We start from the raw sequence: 24,459 nt of genomic DNA, 5'->3' as shown, positions 1-24,459 counted from the left end.
AATCACCATACATTTTCCATCACAAATTAGTTAAAAACAAACAATGTTTTCACGACGTTTTGTGGTCTGGAAACTGATATCATCTTCAGGGGAGAGAGTGCCTAAAACATCACAAGATTAGTACTCAAACCCAGGCAGCTTGGAAATTACTTAAAACCTTAAACTAGAAACCACACAGGAACTCTAGGTATAGTAGTCATAACAAAACCAAAAAGCCATGAAATAGGATAGTATAGTATAAAAGAATAGGTTAGAATAACACAATAAACACGTGTGACAACTGTCGTAAAAACTGTTTTCCTAATCGTGATGGACAATGTCCGCAATGATATCCTTAACAACAAAAAACTTACTATTAAAAAACTAAGTTAAAAAAGGACTACGGTAATTATTATTTTGGCAATTAGGAGATTAAACTATCGTTTAGCATTCATTTTGCTTTATCAACGGTAAACATGTTTAACAAAATGTAACATAAACGAACGTTTGCGTTATCAAGGACCCTTGATTCCTTCCTCTCCAGCCTATCACTTATCTATCGATGAGTGCTTCGTTTTAGCGTATTTCCCATACACGTAATAAGACATTACCACATGTCTCACGATAAGACCTGAATCCTGGACCGATTTACTTGATCGTTTTGATGTCCTCAGAGGCAAAAAACACAATTCGTTCAGATTCATATGTTTATGAAAGAATGAGGGACCTCAAAACAAAACAAAAGTGTGGGTGCCTTATCACGATAACTCGAGTGAAAATGATCCGATATTGGTGAAATTTTTTACAAAGTGTTAACCCATGTTTTGAACGAGTTCGTGAACCATAATGATCGGACTATTGGAACGACGTTTATGGGAGGGGGGGGGGGTTATGGAGTACAACTGGGGGTTTCTCCATTTTAACCCGAAACCATACAACTTTACAACTAATTTCTTTTTGTTGTCTTTGACATACGTAGTTTGCTAAACACCAAGGACTCCCTCAACACCCACCGTGCCGTTGCTACGCAAGCAGTCGTATCACAGTCCCAAACGACCTACATCCTGCGCCGGCCTATTGTTTATTAATCAACATTTACTAGGGTCCGACCTAATAACTCGCCAGTCGCCAGTCGCCTCTGATGGTCGAGTCGTTGCAAATCCAGAGCGCGCCCGAGCGCGAAAAGTGGGGAAAGCAAATCGAATTCGTTCTCTCGGGCATCGGGTTTGCCGTCGGACTCGGAAACATATGGAGATTCCCATACTTGTGTTACAAAAACGGTGGAGGTAAGATAACGAGATAAGTGATAGTGTTCCGTCAGAATGGAGTGACGAGGGTACAAAGAAAGAGGGGTGAAAGTTGCCAAATTGACAAGAGGGGTAGGGGTGTGTTTGAGTTTTGGCGAAGAAGGGGTTTGTATGATTTTCCCTACTGGCTAAGTAATATTATAATTTTGGAAAACCAATTTCAAACTCATAATTGATATTTTCTTATTAGTTAAATCTACTTCACATTTATAAGTATTTTAATTTAAGGGGGTTTTGCTAAGTATGATTTTTTTTTACTATAAAAACTATGTATTGGCCATGTTATTATTATTTTATAACCTGTCAGGTTGGGAAAATTGTGCTTGTATCATGGTTTATCTGGTGTTTCATCTCACTGGTTATATATAAAAACAATTGTTTAAGAATTAACATCCATTTATAACAGTTCGTAGCTAACTCAGATGTTTTAACAACTGTTTTTATGTTATACATATGTTGTTTTAAAACCTTTTACGATTGTTAATTAATTTTTGTTCATATGGCAAAAGGGGTCTGAATCTGATGGTTCTTAGAATACATAATGAAATTAGAATAAACATATTTCCAATTACCATAACCTAGAATTAAAATGTTGTAGTGGATTAAAGTAAAATGTATGATAGAGCTATCAACACTTAATTTCGATAAAATATAAACACGTTCAAATATGAGATAGTAAAATGGCAAAATGACAATATTACTATGTCTTTCAATGGATAATTCTGACTTATGAACAGCTGATCTTTGTTATTAACAAAACTGTACTGTAATCACCTTTGTTCATCTATCTTCAATATTCATCTTAAAATAAGTGAAAATCCAATGTAATCTAGGGGTAGTTAAAAAATGTAAAGTGTCTAGGAGATTTTCACATTTTTATCAGTAAAAAATATGCATACAATTTAATTACAGGATCTGTTCAGAGCTACTGGCTGTCAGTTTGTTGAGACTTTATGGCATAAATCAAATCCATTATAGACCTAACTGTAACCAAATATATCTCTTTGTCCTCCAATGAATTTTTGTTCAGGCAATATATGATTCGTATTCCTGGTTATATAAAAGGGTCTACATATTCATTTAAGGGGGGAGCATTCATTTATTTCTTAGTTTTGAGTAAGAAGTAAAAATAGCACTTACATGTGAAGTATGCTGAACAATATTATTTTAATGTAATAACAAATCCGTATTAAAATGTTAGTAACTAATGTATTAATTTGTCATTAATGTGTAAATTAGATTTTATTGAAAGAAAGACTTAGATCACAAATCTTATCACCAATAAATCTACATTTTCTTAATAAAATACAATGGAATGATTGTAGAAATACTTAATGTATCTCAAGATATTTTTTTCTAATTACAACATTATTTTAAAACATACCATTTTAAAGACTGCCTTTTTTTCGTGAATTTGTTCACATTCATCACAATTTTCCAGCTTCAAATACATTTTTGCTAACTATGATTGTTTATGACTTTATGACATTTAATTTGAGTGCCTTGAATCTGAGAGATGCTAGGTTTATAACACAACTGTACTGTTATTTTTAGTATAGTATGATGAAAAGAATAAAATTGTGTAAAATAATTGAATTTTTAATTTGTGTTATAGGGGCGTTTCTTATTCCATACTTCATATGCCTTGTCACTGGAGGTATTCCTATCTTCTTTTTAGAAGTTGGTCTCGGACAATTTATGAGCGAAGGAGGAATCACTGCTTGGAATATCTGCCCAATATTTAAAGGTATGGTTTGATAAGTGTAACGTAATGAAATGAATAGGCAAATTTATTTTTCATAGTACAAAACACAGTATAAGTAACATTATTCGGTCACTTTTTCAAGTAGAGTGACCAGAATCTATCTAGGAAATCTCATAAAAAACCTCTCTTTCAGAAAGATAATATTGGCATAAATATGTACATAAATATGTACTAATCACATTAAATATGGGGAACGAGCTGGTTTAGTGGTTATAGTGTGGGATTTCAGTCCCTGAGGAGGTCCCGGGTTCAAATCCTGCCAAATCACCAATGGATTTTCTAAGTGATAATGCCGCAACCCCTAGGCAATCCCCGAAGTAATGTGAAAAACAATCCCGGGGTCGTGCCTAGCGTCCAAGGACAAAAAAATCTCATAGATAAGTTACAGTTCCAGCAACTCATTTTTACAAATCGAGCACTGAGTATTACTCTCAAAATGAGAGCTGATCACATAAGGAAACAAAAAATGTATACCGGTAACCATTGTTATTTCATTATAAAATTGATTGTTTTCTTTCTAGGGATAGGCTATGGAACCACAATAATCTGTTTTCTTTTGAATGTGTACTACATAATTATTCTGGCTTGGGCGTTCCACTACTTCGTGAACTCATTTTGCTGGGAGTTACCATGGAGCTCTTGCGATCATTGGTGGAACACGGAAAATTGCTTCCGAGGAAAAAACACTTCTTCTGCCGTTTTGGCTCCTGTAGATCCTGTCATAGAATATTGGGAGTGAGTAAATTTATAATTTAGCACTACGGAAAAATATTGCAACTATAAAGTCTCATAAAAGTACAAAACACAACTCAAGTTGTTGATAATACTAACAGGCTTGAGGTTTGGATGCGCTAGTCCCGAGAAATAATTGCACCCCCAACAAACCTGAAACCACCTTTTGTGCCCTTCGGAGGTCTGAATATGTTTGTTCCTTGAAATTTGAATATATAGAAATATTGAGTGGCAAACAACTGGGCCTGTATGAAAAAATTACATTTGAAACCGGTAAAAAATAACTATACAAATAATTTACTTGAAGGTAAATTAAATTAAAATAAAATGATAAATAAAGAGAGTGAGGAATAAATCAAGCAAAATGTCTTGGTAGAAGAACAAATCTCACTTTTCTGTAGATTTACCTTGGTAAAAATTAAGATTGAGGGGAAATCTGTGTCAAAAGCATAGTATGTGTCTGTAGAGTTGGGTAATGTTAACATTAGAATTATTTTAACATGTATTTGGCCTAATTTGTTTACAATAGTTTTTGTTACAATGGTTTTGCATTTTAAAAACATTGACTAAAATAAGGAAATTATGCCAGAAAATGGTCAGAAAATGATAAAGGGTGTTTTAGGGTAATGCATGCCAACATTAAACGAATAATCTGATTGTTTACTGTTCTTCAATGCAGGAGGAAAGTTCTGAAAATCAGCTCTGGCATAGAAGAAATTGGCAGTGTAAACTGGGAACTGGCTTTATCTCTGCTATTTGTCTGGATTGTAGTTTTCTTTTGTGTGCAAAATGGGATAAAAACTTCAGGGAAGGTTGTCTACTTCACAGGTAAGTCACCATACATTGATTGTATAGTTTATATTTTTTGGCTCTAGCCCGGAATTATTTTTACAATACTCAGGCTTATCTTTGAGGTTGCAGCATTATCACTTTCACTTAGAAAATAATCTATTGCTGATTGGTGGGATTTGAACCTGGGGTTTTGGTGAGGTCTCATGCTCTAACACTAGAACAGCTTGTGTCCCATGTAATTGATTCAGTAGGTACAATCACCAGTTAATGAATTACAATAAATTGAGGAATAGGGAAAATTTGCAACTTGAATCATGGGCAAAAATATGGACTGAGTAAATTTATTTGGATTGAGTTTGAGGAGACATACTTGTGTAATTCATAGTTCAAATTATTGTGATGCAAGAAGTTGACATCAAGAACTCCAGTTTTTAAGTAAATAAGTTTTATTTATGTGTTCAAAATACAGTAATATTGTCAACATAGTTTCAATAACTGATGCTAAATCAATTGACAATTTATTTTAACATATATTTTCATAAACTTTGAAATAATATTTAAAAATAGTACTGAGTGTGGACCCAAATGTATCATTAATTATTCAGTTGGAATTTATTGAGCTGGTGGATTCGACCAGTTTATTGAGACCTGTAAAATGATACCATACTCGACTATCATTGTCATTTGAAAATTTTGAGCCACCCCCTACCCCCACTGCCTAAGGGCAAAATTTTCAAAATTGACCATAATTAATTATTGTAGCCCCTTATAGCTAAGAAGGTTGCCACAAACAGATTTCAAATATCTCAAATGATTGAAAAGTTAAGTGGGGGTGCAAGTTACTTTTCAGCCACCCTGTATTACATAGTTATATTCATATAGGAATATATGATATAGTTCATATATTAAAATTAAAACGTTTAATTTATGTAATTTAAGGGTAAAAAAAATTCCTTTTATAAATTAATCTGTAGAAGCACAACAAAATGTAAAATCTGTTCATATTCTTAGATTTGTCCTACAAAATCTGTATACACCGGCATTACTTGATTTGGAATTACTTAAAAGTAATTTTATGTCAGATTTTAAAATACAATACATTTTGTAAGTTGAATAAAAATTAAGGAAGAGAGAAATAACATTTTCAGGACAGATTTGTACCAGATATGCCATGGAGTATATTTGGAAAGGCTAGTTCCAAATAGTTTTTTACATAAGCGAGAGCCTGTGTGTATGCGAAAGAAAATATCCCCATTGTGGATATACTAGGATTAGTAAAACCTCAGAGTAATAAAACAAAATTTTGCTTTTTATTTTGTTTTAAACAAAATTTTGTTTTATTACTCTGAGGTAAAACGATAACAGGACTGAATCTGACCAGGGCGTCTGGGCCAGCCTGAGCCCCCTAGGGCAGTCATAGGGCATTATCGAGGGTGCCATATTAGGACTGAATGGGATTTCCCCATTTTTCCTGCCTAATTCCCATAACCCTACCCCCAGACACATAGTGAACTAGTAAGCTAGTGAACGGATCGGCTCATGGAATCGTTCACGGAAATATTTACTCCGTGTAAATTTGTCAGCACTTGTCTTTATTAAAATAATTTAAGCAGGTAAAATTGTCTTTTTGTGCAATAATAATATTGTAGTAAATATTTTTATGGTCTAAGGTAAGGTAAGGTTAGGTTAGGATAGGTTGGGTTAGGACATTTCTGTCTTGATCTTAAAAAATATGCCGCACCGTTAAGTTTCATCTCTTTGAAAACACGACGCAGCAATTCGGTGAATGATTCCATGAGGTGATCCGTTCCCAGCGACCTAGTGAACGACTCCATTGGGTGATCAGTTCACTTGCCTGTGTGTTTGTAGATAGGGAGAATGGAGCTGGCCACGGGGGAAGAAACCAATGCGGCGAGGGAGATTTCTTTCATTCCTCTATTGTCGCACCCCTGACATTGTTTACATGGCTGGCCCTGAGGACCCAGGCCGCACCATGTCAAATTCAGTCCTGTTGTGATACCACCACTAGGATTCTAAGTCTTATAACAGTTTTAACTAAAACATTGGTTAAATATTTTAATTGGTTTTTAGGTTAAGGCAAAATTCTGCAAGCCAAGGTCAACTCTTTAGCAATATGTTTTTCAGCAATATTCCCATACTTCATGTTAACTGCTCTTTTAATTCGTGGTGTGACATTGGACGGGGCTCTTCAGGGTCTTGAGTTTTATCTCAAACCGAATTTCTCAAAGCTGACAGAAGCACAGGTACTGTGGCGTTGGTAACCTTAATTCTTAATTTTGTAAATACATCCAATCAAAGACTTAAATTTAAAATATATGGAGTGGTATGGAACTAACATACCTCTAATGGTTAAAGTAGTTTGGTGTTCATGGTGACTCTGCTTTAGTCTAGTTTTAGTAATAGCTTTAAAAGATAGAGGATTGTCTGTAGTTTAAGAGCATTTCATATAAATAAGTTACACTATTTTAAAACTGTACAAAACTGGATTGGTTCGTCTTTAGCTAATTGGAAGGAAATAATAATAATAAATAAATAAAATACCAATACAACAAACCTAACAGGGTATGAATAATATTTAATTTCTTCCATTCTAAATTATCAGATATGCGCCAGGTGTCTCCCAGTATGAAAATGTTTAAAATCTATGTTTGTAGCCCCCAGGCTGCTGGACATAACATAATGTAAGACTAAATTACTTACTTTAAATGTTTATAGAAACTTATACTACTGGGATTTTGGAGCTGTTTATTTATATTTTTAACATGGGTTTTTAACCCACTTGAGTTTTATGGCTGACTAGGTGGTTAGGACAATATATGTAAGAACTCCAACCTAACCTAACCTTTCAAAATACATGATGACTAATTTCTAATTTGAAAGGCAGGAACATCAATGACAAAATAAAGTGCAAATGTTAATCATAATGCATAAATACCCATCAGAAAATTAGACAGTTTTTAAGAAAAAATTCAATCAAATCATTGTAGTTACACTGTATCTGAGTACATATGGTTTGATTGATATTTATATTCCTTTATCTTGAAGATTTATTACATATTTTACGAAACGAGCTATATTGTATTAAACCTATTGAAGTATCTAGCTATTTTTTAGAAATAATGTTAATTTTTCAATTACAGCACATTTCTTACCATCATCCTCATATTAAAAATATACAATAATCAGTATGTTAATTGGTAAAATATTGTTAATGCTTAAAATATTTTGAACATTAATTTAAATTCAGTAACATATGGTACCATTGCATAAAACAGCTAACTATTTAGAAGGTTTAATATGGTAAATAGTAGGAAAATTTATAATAACCTCCTAAAACAGAAGTAAATATTATATAATAAAAAAAAATATATAATAATATCTAGAGTTTTTGTGCTCTTATTCTCTAAATGATTTAATTAAATTAATTATATATATAAGTTAGTTATTATGTATGTCATATGTTTATATTTGTATGATGAATACAAATTACATTTCATCATTATTTTACTTATATTTACCTAAGATTAAGACTCAAAGTCTAAAATGCAAGGCTAAATGCAATGTTTGAAGAGGTTGAAAACCTGTTAAAAATAAAAATAAACACCTTACAACATATGATAAGGTCATCATTATTTTCAGGTATGGATCGACGCAGGTACACAAATCTTTTTCTCCTACGCCATTGCTCTTGGCTGCATGACTGCTCTCGGGTCTTATAACAACTTCAACAACAACTTTATCCGGGACTGTATCTTCATATCATGTGTCAACAGTTCAACCAGCCTATACTCGGGCTTAGCTGTGTTCAGTGTACTAGGCTTCATGGCTAAAGAGCTCGGAGTTCCTGTTGCTCAGGTATTTGACGTGGCTCATATTGTTGAAATTCTAACTTTGACTAATAAAACTAGATGTTCCATCCCTATTTTAAAGTCGTCGCCAGTTAGTAAATAAAATTGGACAAAGTGGAAGTGGAGCCACTGACAGGTTGCACAGAATTAAATTACTAATGATTGTTGAATTTGCAGACTTTTCAACCAAGCTAAACTGATAGGATGACTTATTGTAATGTAAAATACAGCATCTTTCATATCACGTCAACTATCTCAGTAACTACAAATGACGTAGAAAACTCTATTGTGATCTGGTAGTGAATGTGTTAATTAAATGATACTGCATAAAGAAACAGCTGATCTTAAAAACAACCAAAGCTACACAGCTTGTCCATTCAGTTCTACACTCACTTCATTCATATATTAGCATAAAGTCACTGTCGTAGTGAGTGACATAATCTAGTCACAGAGAAGTAAGATACAGAGTATCAATGATAGAACAAAGTCCAACACCACCCTCAATCTTGCCCTCGTGTACTACAATGCTCACGGTGGAGGAAGACCTTGTGTCCTGTGCGATAGGCATTTCCGCACAGTGCTAGAAGCTGGGGTTCTTCCTTGCTCGTCACAATTATATTTCTGGTACAACATTCTAGAGCTGAAAGCGTACAATCGTCCCATAAGCAAGTTACCTCTGTACCTTACTTCCCTGTAGTGAGTAACTGAGTATACTTTTGCAAGTTTTCTGTTAGGTAGCGGAGTCTGGTCCAGGCTTAGTGTTCATCGCGTATCCGAAGGCAGTCACTCAGATGCAATATTCGTCCGTCTGGGCAGCTTTATTCTTCTTCATGATCATTCTCATGGGATTGGACTCCCAGTTCGTGGGAGTTGAGGGATTTGTAACAGCTGTTGTGGATTTGTTTCCAAACACATTGAGGAAGGGACGAAGAAGGGAATTGTTCATCATTGTTGTCAGCATCATCAGTTACGCAATAGGTCTCCTCATGGTTACTAATGTGAGTTGTCATTTATTTATAAATAGGTGAAATATTCCTTTCCGCAAACGCCCGTACTAACTAGTTGTTAAATGTTTACAAAATTCACACATTGTTATGTCGTATTCAGAGTATCAGTGTTTCACTATTTACAATACCACATTATAAAAAAATAGTTAAGCTATAAACTTTGATAAAAAAAAGGGTTTTGGTTAGTTTCATTGGTTAAGATATTATCTATTATTTAATATAATTTGTAAAAAATAAACCACAGTGTTGCCAATCAATTAAATATTCATTGGATCTGATATAAGATTACATCTCAATTTACTTACCAACCATGACCGTACCTAAAACAACCGAAATGATAAATACTATTAACTCCTCCATAAGTGGACACTGACTATGATATGTAGAGATTCAATGCTTATCTTCGCTTAAAACAATAAAATAAATATATTAAGACATTTAAGTTATATGAATTAAGGATAGAGGGATTAGTTGATTCAATTCTTGATTTGTTGTACAGGCAATGGAACCATGTGCGTCAATAATTTTCTTTCTGGTACAAAATAAACTAAGGTAAATATTGAACTAATTTAAACTGGTATTTAATCGAAGCTTACAAGACAAAGGGGGCACAAGTATTTCAGTAATAGTAAAACAATCCCTCCAAAGTTTGAGCAATAATGTTGTCAGTCATAACACAACTTTCTTAGATTTACCTTCTTAGACCTACCTGTTATTGCCTGAGTTCTTGTGGGTTAGATGTTTATGTTACCCTATGTATTTCTACACCTTTTATGCAACTTCAGGGGGTCGCCTTAATCATTGATCACTAAAATTATAGTCTATATTGTATTTACAAAAATATTTACACCTGCACGGTCACTATAGTATCTCAGTCAGGTCGATGTTGTTGGAATTTGAATTTAGAACGTTCGACGACGGTTGAGGATAGTTTGGACTTTCCTGGTTTACAGCCCCAGTCCAAGAAATGAAACAGAGGAAGAAAGTCCTGCTGTGACTCGGCAACATGTCAATTATCCGATCAACCGGACCACAATACTACCGTGCATGTGTAAAAATTTGTGTAAATACAATATATACTATAATGTTAGTGAAAAGTGATTAAGAAAACCCCTAGTTGCCACACAAGATAAAGAAATGCAAAGGGTGACACATACATCTTACATACAAGAACACTGGCAATTCTAACAAAGGTAAATCAAATATAGTTTAAGTTTTTGAAACTGGGATGGCAAGAATAAACCCCATTTTTCATTATTTGAAAAAAATATTGGTGAAATGCTATTTTGCAGGGAGGCATGTACATCTTCCAAGTGTTTGACTACTACGCAGCCAGCGGGATGGTACTGTTATGGTTCTGCTTCTTTGAGTGTGTAGCCATAGCTTACTTCTATGGCGTGGACAGGTTCTATGAAAATATCGCCACTATGGTAGGATATCGTATGAACTCTTGGATGAGATGGTGTTGGCTTTACTTCACACCATTTGTTACTATGGTAAGAGATTTACACAATAACAGTTGTAGTGCCTGACGACTACTTACCTGTATATAAATCTTTATTTTAACAGATGATATTTATTTGTTTACTAATTCATTCAATTATTATTGTTCACTTTAACTTTTTACTAAATACACGTATTTTTACTCTTGTCTAGCATTTGTGAGTTCACAACTTCAATTGGTGACCCCGACGTGATCCAAAATGTCAAACGGAGAACAATCAGTACACAGAATTCAAGTCAAGATCCCTCCTTTCTGGCACTCAGATCCAGAATTGTGGTTTGCACAAATCGAAACCCAGTTTTCTCTAGCGGGGATCACGGTCGACGAAACTAAGTTCTATTACGTCTGCGGTAACCTAGATGCGAAATACACAGCGGAAGTGAGGGATATCCTCACCAACCCTCCAGCAGAAGAAAAGTACAACAAATTAAAAAAAGAACTTATAAAACGGTTTACCTTGACCCAGGAACAGAAGACGAAACAACTTTTGGAACGAGAAGAGTTAGGTGATCGGAAACCATCACAGTTCCTGAGGCACATGCGTACTCTAGCCGGAACCATGATACCTGATCCACTACTGAAGTTTCAATGGCTTAGCCGTCTTCCTTCAGCAACACAAGCCATCTTGGTAACACAAAAGGCTGCGGACCTCGATACACTGGCGGAGCTTGCGGATGCTGTCCATGAAGTCAGTCCTCACCATCAAGTATCGGAGGCGTCCTTATCAGCTCCCTCGATGGAAGAAATGATGGAACGCTTTACAACCACGTTGACATCAAATATTAGAGAAGTAACAGAAAAATTTCAACAAGAAATAGCAGAAATCAAAGAAGACATGAGACGTCCAAAATTCCACAAGACATCAGACACATATCCACGTAGACAATCATGGCAACGCTCCAAGAATCGATTTGATCGCCATGACGTCTGTTGGTATCACTGGCGGTTCGGCGACGCAGCAACGAAGTGCACCGATCCTTGCAGATTCAAAGGAAGCAGATCGGGAAACGACCCAGGGAGTCTCTAATGGCGACAAGCGACTCCGACCTCACATGTTCCCGTCGCCTATTTGTCACCGATAAGGTAACCAAACAACAATTTCTAGTTGACACGGGAGCTGATGTATGCGTCTACCCTCGTAATAGGTTAGATAAAAAAAGACCTAAGACTGACTATACTCTATATGCAGCAAATAATACTGAGATTACGACGTATGGTCTTGTATCTTTGCCTTTGGACTTTGGTCTACGCCGCTCATTTGTTTGGCGTTTCATCGTAGCCGATGTATCCAAACCAATAATAGGGGTAGACTTTCTACACTATTATGATCTGCTTGTTGATGTACGACGTCAATGTTTAGTTGACCAGTCAACTTCGTTTTTTTCCAAAGGTCAACCTCCTTCAGTTCATTTAGTGAGTAGTGTTAAAACTATTAAGTCTTGTCAACAGACAGTTTTCTCTCAATTACTTCATGAATACCCAAACCTCACCAGACCTTCAGGTAAACCTGATTGTACTTCCAAACATGACACAAAACATCATATTGAGACAACACCAGGACCTCCGGTGTTCAGTAAACCCCGCCGCCTGGCACCGGATAAATTTAAACTCGCCAAAAAAGAATTTGAATCCATGGTTCAACTAGGTATAGCTAGACCCTCTTCTAGTTCCTGGTCTTCTCCCCTTCACATGGTTCCCAAAAAAGGTGATGAGTGGAGGCCATGTGGAGATTACAGGGCTTTGAATGCTAGAACTATCCCTGATCGGTACCCTGTTCCCCATATTCAAGATTTCTCTCACCAACTTCATGGTAAGACAATATTCACCACCTTAGATCTTGTTAAGGCTTATCACCAGATCCCGGTTGCTGCTGAGGATGTCCACAAGACAGCAATTACCACACCTTTTGGCCTGTTCGAATTCCCTTACATGTCATTTGGACTATGCAATGCTGCTCAAACGTTTCAACGCTTTATAGATGGCGTACTTAGGGGCTTAGACTTCTGCTACGCTTACATTGACGATATCCTAGTAGCTTCAGAGTCAGAAGAACAACACTTATTACACTTAAAACAGCTCTTTGACCGTTTTTCAACTTATGGGATCCTCATTAACCCAAGTAAGTGTGTTCTAGGAACATCAGTCGTTAACTTTCTAGGGTATGAAGTATCTGGAGAAGGTATCAAACCTTTGCCAGAAAAGGTTAGAGTCATCAACTCATATCCTAAACCTAAAACAGTTAAGGAACTAAGGAGGTTTATTGGCATGATAAATTTTTATCGAAGGTTTTTGCCTAACACGGCGGAGCATCAAAGCTTACTAAACGAACTCCTGAAGGCTAATGCGAAGGGAAATTCACCTGTCAACTGGACCACGGCAAGTAATGAAGCATTTGAGGCTTGCAAGCAAAGCCTTAGTAAAGCTGTGATGCTGTCTCACCCTGTACCAGATGCTCAATTGGCCATTTTCTGCGATTCTTCCGCCCATACTGTGGGGTGTGCGTTGCAGCAAAAGATAGGTGATAGTTGGCAGCCGTTGGCCTTTTTCTCAAAAAAATTAACCTCTGCTGAACAAAATTACAGTGCCTACGACAGAGAGTTGACAGCAATATATTTATCAGTAAAGTACTTCAAACATATGTTAGAAGGTAGGCAGTTTACCATTTTCACAGATCACAAACCACTCACTTTTGCGTTTAAGCAAAAAGCAGACAAATGCTCTCCCCGCCAATTTCGTCACTTGGAATATATTGGGCAGTATTCAACGGACATCCGCCACATCTCTGGACAAGGTAATGTGGTAGCTGACACCCTCTCCAGAATTGAGACGATTGCCGTTCCATTGGACTATCAGGCATTAGCAGACTCACAGAGCAAAGATGAAGAGTTAATACGTCACATGCAGTCTGATTCCAGCCTGAAACTTCGACAGATCCCAATACCAGGAACACAAGTTTTGCTTTACTGTGACACATCTACTCACATCCCTCGTCCCTTCATCACAAGGCCATTTCGACAAACCGTTTTTAACAGTTTACATAATCTATCCCACCCAGGTATTAAAGCTTCATTGAAACTTGTCAGTCAACGTTTTGTCTGGCCTTCAATGAACTCTGACTGCCGTCGATGGGCCCGTTCTTGTATGGCATGCCAAAAGTCCAAGATATCACGTCACAACTGGACTCCTGTAGGTATGTTTGCTCCTCCATCTTCCAGGTTTGAGCACATACACATTGACCTTGTTGGTCCGCTACCTGTCTCCGAAGGTTACAGGTACTGTTTGACCTGTGTTGATCGTTTCTCAAGGTGGCCAGAAGCAGTACCAATCGAAAACATAGAAGCAGAAACTGTAGCACGAGCACTTTTTACCACTTGGATTTCTAGATACGGAACACCACTACGAATTACAACAGATCAAGGTCGGCAATTTGAGTCAAGCCTGTTTAAACACCTAGGAGATTTGTTAGGTTCGACTCGTCTCAGAACAACTTCCTATCACCCATCGTCAAATGGACTAGTTGAACGTTTTCACCGTCAACTGAAGGCAGCCATCAGATGCCACGCAACAGCACGATGGACTGAGGTATTGCCCGTCATACTTTTGGGAATACGGACAGCATGGCGTGATGATCTACAAGCTTCTTCAGCTGAACTCCTGTATGGTCAACCACTTCGCCTACCTGGAGAGTTCCTTACACTTAGCGATTCCAACCATGAACTTGACCCACAAAGTTTTGTCAAAAATCTGCGTCAACATTTCAACAACTTAAGACCAGTTGATGGAACAAGACATGGAGGTAGGACGCCATTCGTGTTCAAGGATCTCAACACATGCACTCATGTCTTCGTACGTACCGACATTTCTAAGGGTGCACTCGATCCCCCCTACTCAGGTCCTTACCTCGTCATTAGAAGATCTGACAAGACTGCAGTAATTCGGATTCGAGGCAATGATGTAACCATTTCAATGGATCGACTTAAGCCAGTCTATAGCTTACAACTCGACCATGATGACACCAGCGTTTCCAGAGGCACCATAACTACTACTGCTCCCTTTTCTCATTCTGACATTCAACAACGAGGTACATTGACATCTAAATCTATTCTGAGATCTACACCATTAACTACGCGCTCTGGGAGGCAAGTTCATTTTCCAGTACGGTTCCAGAGTTGATTTTTTTCGTGTTTGCTCAACTACATAGCTCAACCACTGGCAAGGGGGTACTGTAGTGCCTGACGACTACTTACCTGTATATAAATCTTTATTTTAACAGATGATATTTATTTGTTTACTAATTCATTCAATTATTATTGTTCACTTTAACTTTTTACTAAATACACGTATTTTTACTCTTGTCTAGCATTCGTGAGTTCACAACTTCAACAGTAAACAGAGGGAGATGATTAAATTAACAAAACAAATACAAATTGCCATTCTTTACATGAACAGTTACGTACTGAAAATATACTATGGCCATTCTTCCTTATTTTCAACTAATAGAACTGTTAGAGCTCCAAATAATAAACACAATTTACCATGCTCCAAGAATTTATTTGCTTTGAAGAAGATTGCAATCATCAGAGATGTAATGTAAACTCATCATGAAATAATGAGATATTTTGAGGCTTTTAAATTGTTACTGCACTTTCCCTTGACTGTTTGATCTCAAAAGTTGATATCAATGGTCAGAAGTAATATAACCAAACTTCTATTTACGACTATCTATGTGAGTATAAAACAACCGCTGAAAGAATACCTGGCTTATGCCACAACCTAGGAGTCAAGTTTGGTTGCTTGAACTTTTTGTTGTCTTGCATTGGGAGTGCAGTAGACTGTTGGATCTGTTTAACACGTTCACTGCGTTACGAGATCCCGAGGTCTCGTATCGTACCTAGCCCGTAGTGCGGGACCCATAATTTGGCTTCTTTCCAAAAATTACGACATCGATATTTCGGCGTACAGTAATCGTAAAGAAATTAAACTTGTACATATATAATGCATTTTTATTGATGTATCAACTAGTAACTATGAAATGAACGAGATAAATAGATCTCGTAACGCACTGAAGTAATAAACTTTTACTTTATTACGATACGAGACCCCTGGGTCTCGTATCAAAAGTAGTTGTTCCAAGCACTACATGAGGCTAATGGGGTGATTAGTAACCATGGTAACCTTTGTTGAATGCTTGGATGAAAGAAGGAAACCAAATAAATAATTCAAGAACAAAGAGAAAGAATAATGGCGTTTTTATACTGTTATTAGCACTAACGGATGCGTAATAAAGGTCACTGGTAAATGACCTAAAATATCACGATTGTGCAATGTTGTATTTTGATGTAAACAAGCAAATCATTTACATTAATTTGAATGTTTATCCTGGTCCCTACTAAATCATACATAAACCGGACAAGAAATTTCCGATAAACAACTTTGTATCATTAGTTTTTGTTTTGCGATTGGGATCCCTTTCCCAGCCCTTTAGGGAAGTGGTGCAAGTCTAAATATAGCTTCAAGGTTGCACCCATCCCTTCCCCCCGCCCACTCGACTCACTGTTGGCACGCACTCATTTCGAGGTCATAGCCCAACCCCAAAAATATAACGAAATAAATACAGTAATTTGTAAACATATTTCATTTGTATTTTATTTAGCCTGAAATCAGCCGTAAGGAAACGCATTAATATAAAAAGTGATAAAAGAAAGATAAAATATATTTTTTATAATGATTACGATTATAAGGAATTCGTAAATAAACAGGTAACATATATTTTTCTTAATTGGTTATTGTAGGAAAAGAATAAATACAAATAAATAATTAACTATTACAGCTGTGCGGTACGAGATCTCGGGGTCTCGTACAATGACGTCATATTTACTTCCTGGGCTGGCTGAAGATTGTCAACATTGTACTGGTTCAGATAAACAAACACTCAGCGCTCTCTTGCCTTTCTTTACGAGGTTATGATGCGCAAAAGATTACTGCGCAACGTAATCTCGGGGTCTCGTATCGCACCTGGGTAATCATAGCGGACGAGACCTATAGATCTCGTAACGCACCATTGGAATAATGGTGGAAAATATGTAACGCAGTGAACGTGTTAAAGGCCAAGCATTCCTAGGTGATGACCTCCAAGCCAGGAGGTAGCACTGCCACTCTGCTTTTTCCAATAATCCTACATGTTAGTCAGTTTTTAGACAGTGGTGAGCGTTCACTTACAGAACAATTTGTGACTACACCCTTGAGCACTGTAGATAGAGGCACAGAGAAGCAAGGTACAGAGGAAACATTCAATGGCACACTTAAGTGGTGTCTAGGGAAAAGTCAAACACCATCCTTGCCCTCATGCTTTACAGCGCTCATGGTGGAGGAAAACTCTGTGCCCTGTGCGATAGGAGTTTGCAACTTGGGCTCTTCCTTGCTTGTCACAAGTATAACAACATACCAGAGCTGAAAGTGCACAGCTGTCCCATAAGTGTGTCTCCTCTGTACCTCACTTCTCTGTGGTTCAGGGCTAGTATTTGATCTCGGTCAGGTCTGGTGTGCAACTCATATAAGGAGTTCACATGTCTACGGTAGAGCTTGATGGGAGAGGTCCAAGAAATAGAGATTGGTAAGTGGTGGACGGTGGAAGTTTGATGTGATGGGTTCTTTGCGAGTTACACGTCAAATAAGAAATTTTCCTTATTTTCACTAAGTGTGACCACAAAAATCTTGTTTGTTAAGGATTTGGATTTTGAAGGAGAAAACATGATAAAAAGGCATAAACAAATCAATTTTAAAATCTCAAGTGTTTAAGTGAGAATCTTCCATCTCTTTATTGATGAATTAATTTTCATAAATAGTTTGTATTACTTAAAAAATTCTAATTGTGTTATTTTATGTCCAGGGCATCTTGATTTTCTCAACCGCTTCATCACTACCCCTAACCTACAACAGAGACTACGTGTATCCCCAATGGGCAATTACTATTGGCTGGACCATGGCCCTTGTTCCTATGTCTCTTATTCCACTGTATTTCTTCTGGCACCTTTTCTCACAGACAGGAACAATATCTGAGGTAAAATAGCATTTGTTACCCACACAACACAAGAATATCCTTGGAATGTCCTGGGGATATCCCAGTGTGGGATGGGGGATATCCTCTGTATATCCCACAATGTCCTCAGAGTTTCATGGGGAACTCCCCGGGATATCCCTATGTTCGCCCAAATAGTCCTGATCCCTGGGATATCCCGCCAGGGTATCATACATAAAAACACAAAATAATAAAGATTTAGTCTGAAAAGCGCTTTTATTAGTTCAGTATTTTGATTAAATAGTTCATAAAAACAAATTTTGGAAAAAATTGAAATTTTTGTTTCCTAACTCTTACCTTACCTCTGAGCTATCTGTGATTGTTGATATTATTAGTTTTCAAGCGGTTCGAGGAGCTGCAATGGTTGCAATACTTAAATCTTTTTGATACTATATGATTTTGTTTAGGCATCCATCAATTATTGTTAAATTGTTTTTCTGGGAGTTGTAGAGGATATTGTACAGTAATTTGAATACCATAGAGTATAATCATTATATGATTAATTAATATTTCCTTCTCAAATATTACTTTCTCAAATAAATGTGAATTTAAATAAAAAAGAAAATATTTACATTATTGTTGTTATAAGCGGACGCGTTGCAGAAAGTCAACAGTCCCGGAAGGTCAAATAATTTATACCTGTGCCACTAGGTCAAAAACTACAATGTTTGCAGTGTCTGTAGATCAAAAATCCCAGTAAGTCAAATAGTACAGTCCGGGCTAAAAACGTAGTCTATGTTAAAGCAATTGACTTATTGGGAATTTGACCTAATGCAACAGCAGTTTAAATAAAACGAAATAAGATAAAATATAAGTTCAGTTTCGCTGAGTCAACAGTGCCGGAAGGTCAAAAGTATAATCTGTTAAAAACAACGATAGTCCTCTCGACGCATGACTTCAATAATTTCATGTTTTGGTGTACTTAAAGTTGTGCTAAGATTTTGAAAATTGGCACAGAGCTTCTTGGTTAGTCCTACTCAATGACTATTTTGTTGGAACTTTAAACCATTTACCGATATAATTAATAAAAATTGATATGTATGGTGAAATAGTTTTAAATCGTGATTTCTAACATGAAAAAGTTAGCATGCGAGATTTTTGTTTGTTTTTGGGTTAGAGAGGTTTTGTCTGTGGCAAAGTTGTAGCCAAAAGTGCGATGGGTAAAATATATTTGTTTGAATTTTTTACAATCAGTGGTTCAATAGATAACTTGGGTTGAAGAGGACGGCAAATTTAGCATTTCGCAACGCATGGAAAGAACTACATCGTACGATGCGACTGCTGAGTGGACTTTTAATTTACAGTTCTAAGGACAAGAAAAAGATGAATATACAGATTACCAGTACATTCATATTATTTATAAAACATCTTTCTGTATTACCAGCTTACATTTTTCACTTATATTAATAAGAATACATCACAAACAAGGTATTAAAAATAAGCGGAGAGACACTTTACCTAGTAATTCCTTGGGTCAAAATAAACAGAAAATGAAGGATAACATTTTTTCCAAAATCGTTTCGTTAACCAGATATCTGCCATTTTGTATTTTTTACATACAAATATTTATCTTTACACTTTTCCAACCGATGTTTATGAAACTTGGTATGTACGTTAAGGTAGGAGAGACCCATGTTATAAAAAAAGATTCATCTCGATTCACCCTAAAATTTCGAAATTTAACACTTAACTACAATATAATATACTTTACTGTACCACAATATTTACGTATCACCATAAATCTTTAATAAAATAAAACGTCCACTTTTTAAAATCCAAATTAAATCAATTTAATCTTCCTTTTTTGAAAAATATAGTAAAAAAAATTAAGCGATGTTAAAATAACGACAGGCGAGTTTCGATCTGGGTGTTTAAGGTTTGAACCTAGGAGGATTTAACATTAATTAACATTAATGTTTAATCCTCCTAGGTTTGAAGTGATTGAGAGGAATACATGAAACCGAAGGGGGGAGGTAGCAACAAGTGCACTGGTACTTACTAGTGTCCAATTACAATTTCAATTGTAATTGGGATATCGGATACGGTAAGAATTAGAGAAAACTTTAAATGGGGGACATTCCTTTATTTCTTGTGGCAGTTAAAAATATGATTTTAGTTTTTTGAAATTCAGCCGCCATTTTCCAAAATGGCGGCCAAATTTGAAATTTCTTATGGAACACCCTATATTTTATCATGTTTTCGGATAGAATATGCAATTTAAAAACTTTTTTATGATTGACATTTTTTCGATAAACCGACTCGTTTAGGAGTTATAGCCTATGGAAAAATGACACCTGGTGTACATTTTACATCATGTAGCTCCTAAACAAGTAAGTTTATAGCAAAAATGGGAAGAGTAAAAAAGTCTTACAATTGCATCCACATTCCAAAAAGACCATACAATTCATTAAAAATATGAATTATATTATTTAAAAAAATGGCGGCAAACTTGAAAAGTGGAAAACTTTTTATTTTATAGTCTTAAAGGAATGTAGATGCAATTCTAAGACTGATTTACTTTTTGCAATTTTGCTCTAAACTTACTCGTTTAGGAGCTACATGATGTAAAATGTTAACCGGAAGTCATTTTTCCATAGGCTGTAATCCTAAACGAGTGGGTTTATCAAAAAAATGTCAAAGCTAACAAAGTTTTTAAATTGCATATTCTATCCGAAAACATGATAAAAAACTAAAATCATATTTTAACTGCCACAAAAATTAAAGGTATGTGCCCCATTTAAAGTTTTCTCTAATTCTTACCGTTTCCGATTTCCCAATGGTGGACTCCGTGAGTTGATCACCCTGTATATGAATTTGAACGGATGGTGTTTTTGGCCTCTAGGGACCTCAAAACGAAAAATTAAATCGGTCCCGCGGGTCCAGGTGTTACCATAAGTACTACGGTAATAGCTTATTCCCTATATGGGATATTCGCCAAAAACGTAATAGTTATATAGAACAACTAGCTGTAACCCGCGGGCTTTGCCCCGTTTAACTTCTTAATTTTCAAGATTATCTCGTTCGCATGGCTCAATCACGTCCTGGTTGAAGTTTGTTCGCTACGCTCACTCACCTTTAAGTTGGAGCTCGTTCGCTACGCTCACTCACCTTTGGGTTGGAGCTCGTTCGCTGCGCTCACTTGCCTTCAGGTTAGCTCGTTCGCTACGCTAACTCGCCTCCAGGTTGAAGTTCGTTCGCTACGCTCACTCACCTTTTGGTTGCAAATTAGCTGTTGTCATAAATGTAAAAGAAATAATAGTGCTGCACCCTGTTGGTAATCCTTGTAACTTTAATGCTATTGAACATCATAGAACAGAACCAACTTGTTTAATTGAAACAGCTGTTAAGATTCAATAATTCCATTTCTCATAAGGTTAACATGGGAAACTCCAGAGCCACTGGGGCGGAGCCCGAAAGGATTTTTGAAATAAGAATATGCCTATATGTTAATCGGGAATGTGAGCTATCATCATGCCAAATTTCAGCCCAATTCGACCAGTATTTTTCGCGTTCACTTGTCACAAACATACATCCATACATCCATACATCCATACATCCAAACTTTCTCATTTATAATATTAGTAGGATATTACATTCAACCAGCTGTTAGTTAAAACAAATTATATGGGACTAAAACAAATCAATGATTATAAAGATTCCTTTAAAAATAATTTGAACATCCTACAATTTTACTATGCATATTTAATTAATCTGCCATCCTCATACCTAAGAATTGAATGGATCAATGGTCAGCATTACACATAGTATAAATATGTCAACTCTAAATATGTCTTTAAATTTGTTTCCAAATGCTGAATGTTTACAGCTGTTATGTTAAGCAAATTATATTGTACTAAAAGCTAGCTTAGAAGGTAAGCGTCGGCTGCTAGACTTCTTAAAAATTGAAACTTAATTTCTAAAAAACTGGGACCCTTAATTATAATTATGGCTTTGACATTCCCTAGTTCTCAAAATTATCTTTATTTCAACACAAAAATAATGAAAATCCGTCGACTGGTTGATTCAGAATGTGAAAAAACCATATTTACGTTTTAATAATATATATGATAGTTTGGACAGGTTTCAACCCTTCCGAGGCGTAATACATTTACACAGTTTATGTGTAGACTACATTATAACTTATAAAATAGTTCCAAAATTAAATGGATCTCCTTTTACAAACGTATATAATAACCAGAAATTTTTAGATCGTCCTTGCGTGTATTTTATGCCACAAATTTTAACGAAAGGCTTTTCATTACATAAACTATACCTATTTACAGTGTTGACCAAACAGTTGGCAAGAAGCATTAATAGATAAGCTATGTACCAAATATGATAATTTTAGCTCTATTCTAATTATGACAAAACACGAAGTAACTAAAAGCAAGTTTTGTTGGTGTAGTAAGCGTTGCAGGAGGTCTACTTTACACTGAATCGACGTTCACTTTTATTGCTTTTGATCTTCCGGCACTGTTGACTCAGCGAAACTGAACTTGTATTTTACCGTATTTCGTTATATTAAAACTGCTGTTGCATTAGGTCAAATTCCCAATAAGTCAATTGCTTTAACATAGACCACGTTTTTAGCTCGGACTGTACTATTTGACTTACTGGGACTTTTGATCTACAGACACTGCAAACATTGTAGTTTTTGACCTAGCGGCACAGGTATAAATTATTTGATCTTCCGGGACTGTTGACTTTCAGCAACATTCCCGTTATAAGCAGGTGTATTATTATTATTATTATTATTATTATTATTATTATTATTATTATTATTATTATTATTATTATTATTATTATTATTATTATTAATATTATAAAAAAGGGTGAAAATTTTGTGTTGGATAGTTATCCTGCCCCATGAGGAATTTCTACAGATCTCCAAAGGATGCCCTATGGATATGATCAGAAAACATGATTAATTTTTATAAATCATTGGTAATGTTATTTTTAATTCGAAATACTATTGAAATATGCTATTTAATTACGATTCTCAAGCACTTGTCACTTTAAAAATACATCAAATACTCTAAGATATGTTTTAATGTAGGTAGCATACCGAGAATATCCATAGGAAGTCCCCAGGATATCCCCAAAATGCATTTGTCTGTGTGGGATATGTGTAATATCCTAGAGTGATCCTAGGGACATTCTCAAATCCTGGGACCTCTGTGGGATATGTGGGAACTGGTCCGGTCCGGATATCCTGTGCTGTATAGGAAATTTAGTTCAGGTGTTGATTCAATTCCGATTCGGCATCCAATTGTCCCGGGGATTTCCCAGGGATCTCCCACGGATCTTCTCAGCATAAGGAATATATTTCATCACACTAAGTAATTACGTAATAAACATTATCATTTGAAAGAAAATATATAATTATAAACGTTACCTGAAGTATTCTGTAGCATATCTCAAGAAATACTGGAATTCTTAGTTGAATTGACAAATTATGAAAAAAAGGATATCGTAGATGTTCTAGGGACATGCCAAAGATATTCCCATCCATCGATCAAAAACCCTCAAAAAATTTAATTACTTATTGTAAAGTTCTTATCCCAGGAGTGTCCCAGGGATATTCCTATATATCCCATGGGATATTGGGACGTTTTGGGAACTCTGTGGGATATCCTGAGGATATTCTGTGCTGTGTGGGTAGTTAAGCCCTTTCACCATTATACATCATAGATGTGCTAAAAGGACTTAAATAACCAGCACCTGCTTTATTCGTGAAACAGATGAGAGTTTAAGCTTATACCTTTTCTCTTGAAAGAGTTTAATCAATGTGAAAAACAATTAATTTATGTATAACATTCAAATGTTGGAGCCTTGTTAAAAAAAAATACACAAAAAACATACTAACAATGAAATTATGAGTTTGAAACAAGAAACTGATGTATTTACTGAATGTCTTGTATTCTTTGTTCTAGAAATGGAAAAAAGCAACCGAGCCAATAATAAAGAATAACTGCTCCTGAAAAAAAGGAAGTCCAAAGGCCTATCACATGGGATACCTAACGAGATCTGTTTCGCTCTCTTTCTACCAAAGACGATTGTTTGTTGTTTGTACATAACAAATAAAGAATTGTTTGTAAAAATGTTTGACTTCTATTTCTTAATTAAAATAAATGCATCAAAAGTAGAAGTTGAATCTGGTAGCAAATTTGTTTACAACTTTTGAATTCTAAAAAGCTACAAAATGAAAAAAAATAATTTACTGTCATGGTTGCATAATGACATTCTTAAATGAATGAATGTCTTACCATCAGACTTCATGGGAGTTCTAAACATGTTTGCTTGCTATTTGTATGCAACAGGACCAGCAGTTAGCATGAAATCAGACGAATGAAAAATACACTTGTTCTTAAAAGGCATAAATATGCTAGGCCTATACACTGCATTTTGCCTTTTTCAAAATGCTTA

The 24,459-nt window shown here is 35.8% G+C and overlaps 1 protein-coding gene across 1 annotated transcript; it reads left to right on the top strand.

The window, feature by feature from the left end:
• The first annotated feature begins 1,109 nt into the window (after window positions 1–1,109).
• Window positions 1,110–24,123, top strand: LOC128998513 (sodium- and chloride-dependent creatine transporter 1-like). The gene is made up of 10 exons (XM_054424682.1): window positions 1,110–1,265; window positions 2,902–3,033; window positions 3,573–3,786; window positions 4,463–4,611; window positions 6,721–6,839; window positions 8,236–8,451; window positions 9,179–9,442; window positions 10,744–10,947; window positions 17,845–18,015; window positions 23,967–24,123. Exons 1-10 carry the CDS (start codon window positions 1,121–1,123, stop codon window positions 24,012–24,014), a joined length of 1,662 nt encoding a protein of 553 aa, XP_054280657.1. The 5' UTR covers window positions 1,110–1,120; the 3' UTR covers window positions 24,015–24,123.
• The last annotated feature ends 336 nt before the right edge of the window (window positions 24,124–24,459 follow it).

Source organism: Macrosteles quadrilineatus, unplaced genomic scaffold (genome assembly GCF_028750875.1).
Source record: "Macrosteles quadrilineatus isolate MER2022 unplaced genomic scaffold, UCM_ALF_1.0 Scaffold_7__1_contigs__length_78375512, whole genome shotgun sequence".
NCBI lineage: Eukaryota > Metazoa > Arthropoda > Insecta > Hemiptera > Cicadellidae > Macrosteles > Macrosteles quadrilineatus.
Note: the sequence above shows the minus strand (reverse complement) of the source record. Positions and strands in the feature narration are given on the sequence as shown.

Bases quoted from the DNA above. Each gene is read 5' to 3' on its own strand.
- LOC128998513 (XM_054424682.1), top strand. From the start codon at position 1,121: ATGGTCGAGTCGTTGCAAATCCAGAGCGCGCCCGAGCGCGAAAAGTGG. The intron at 3,034-3,572 runs GTATGGTTTGAT...TTTTCTTTCTAG, and splicing joins TATCTGCCCAATATTTAAAG to GGATAGGCTATGGAACCACA. The intron at 9,443-10,743 runs GTGAGTTGTCAT...GCTATTTTGCAG, and splicing joins GTCTCCTCATGGTTACTAAT to GGAGGCATGTACATCTTCCA.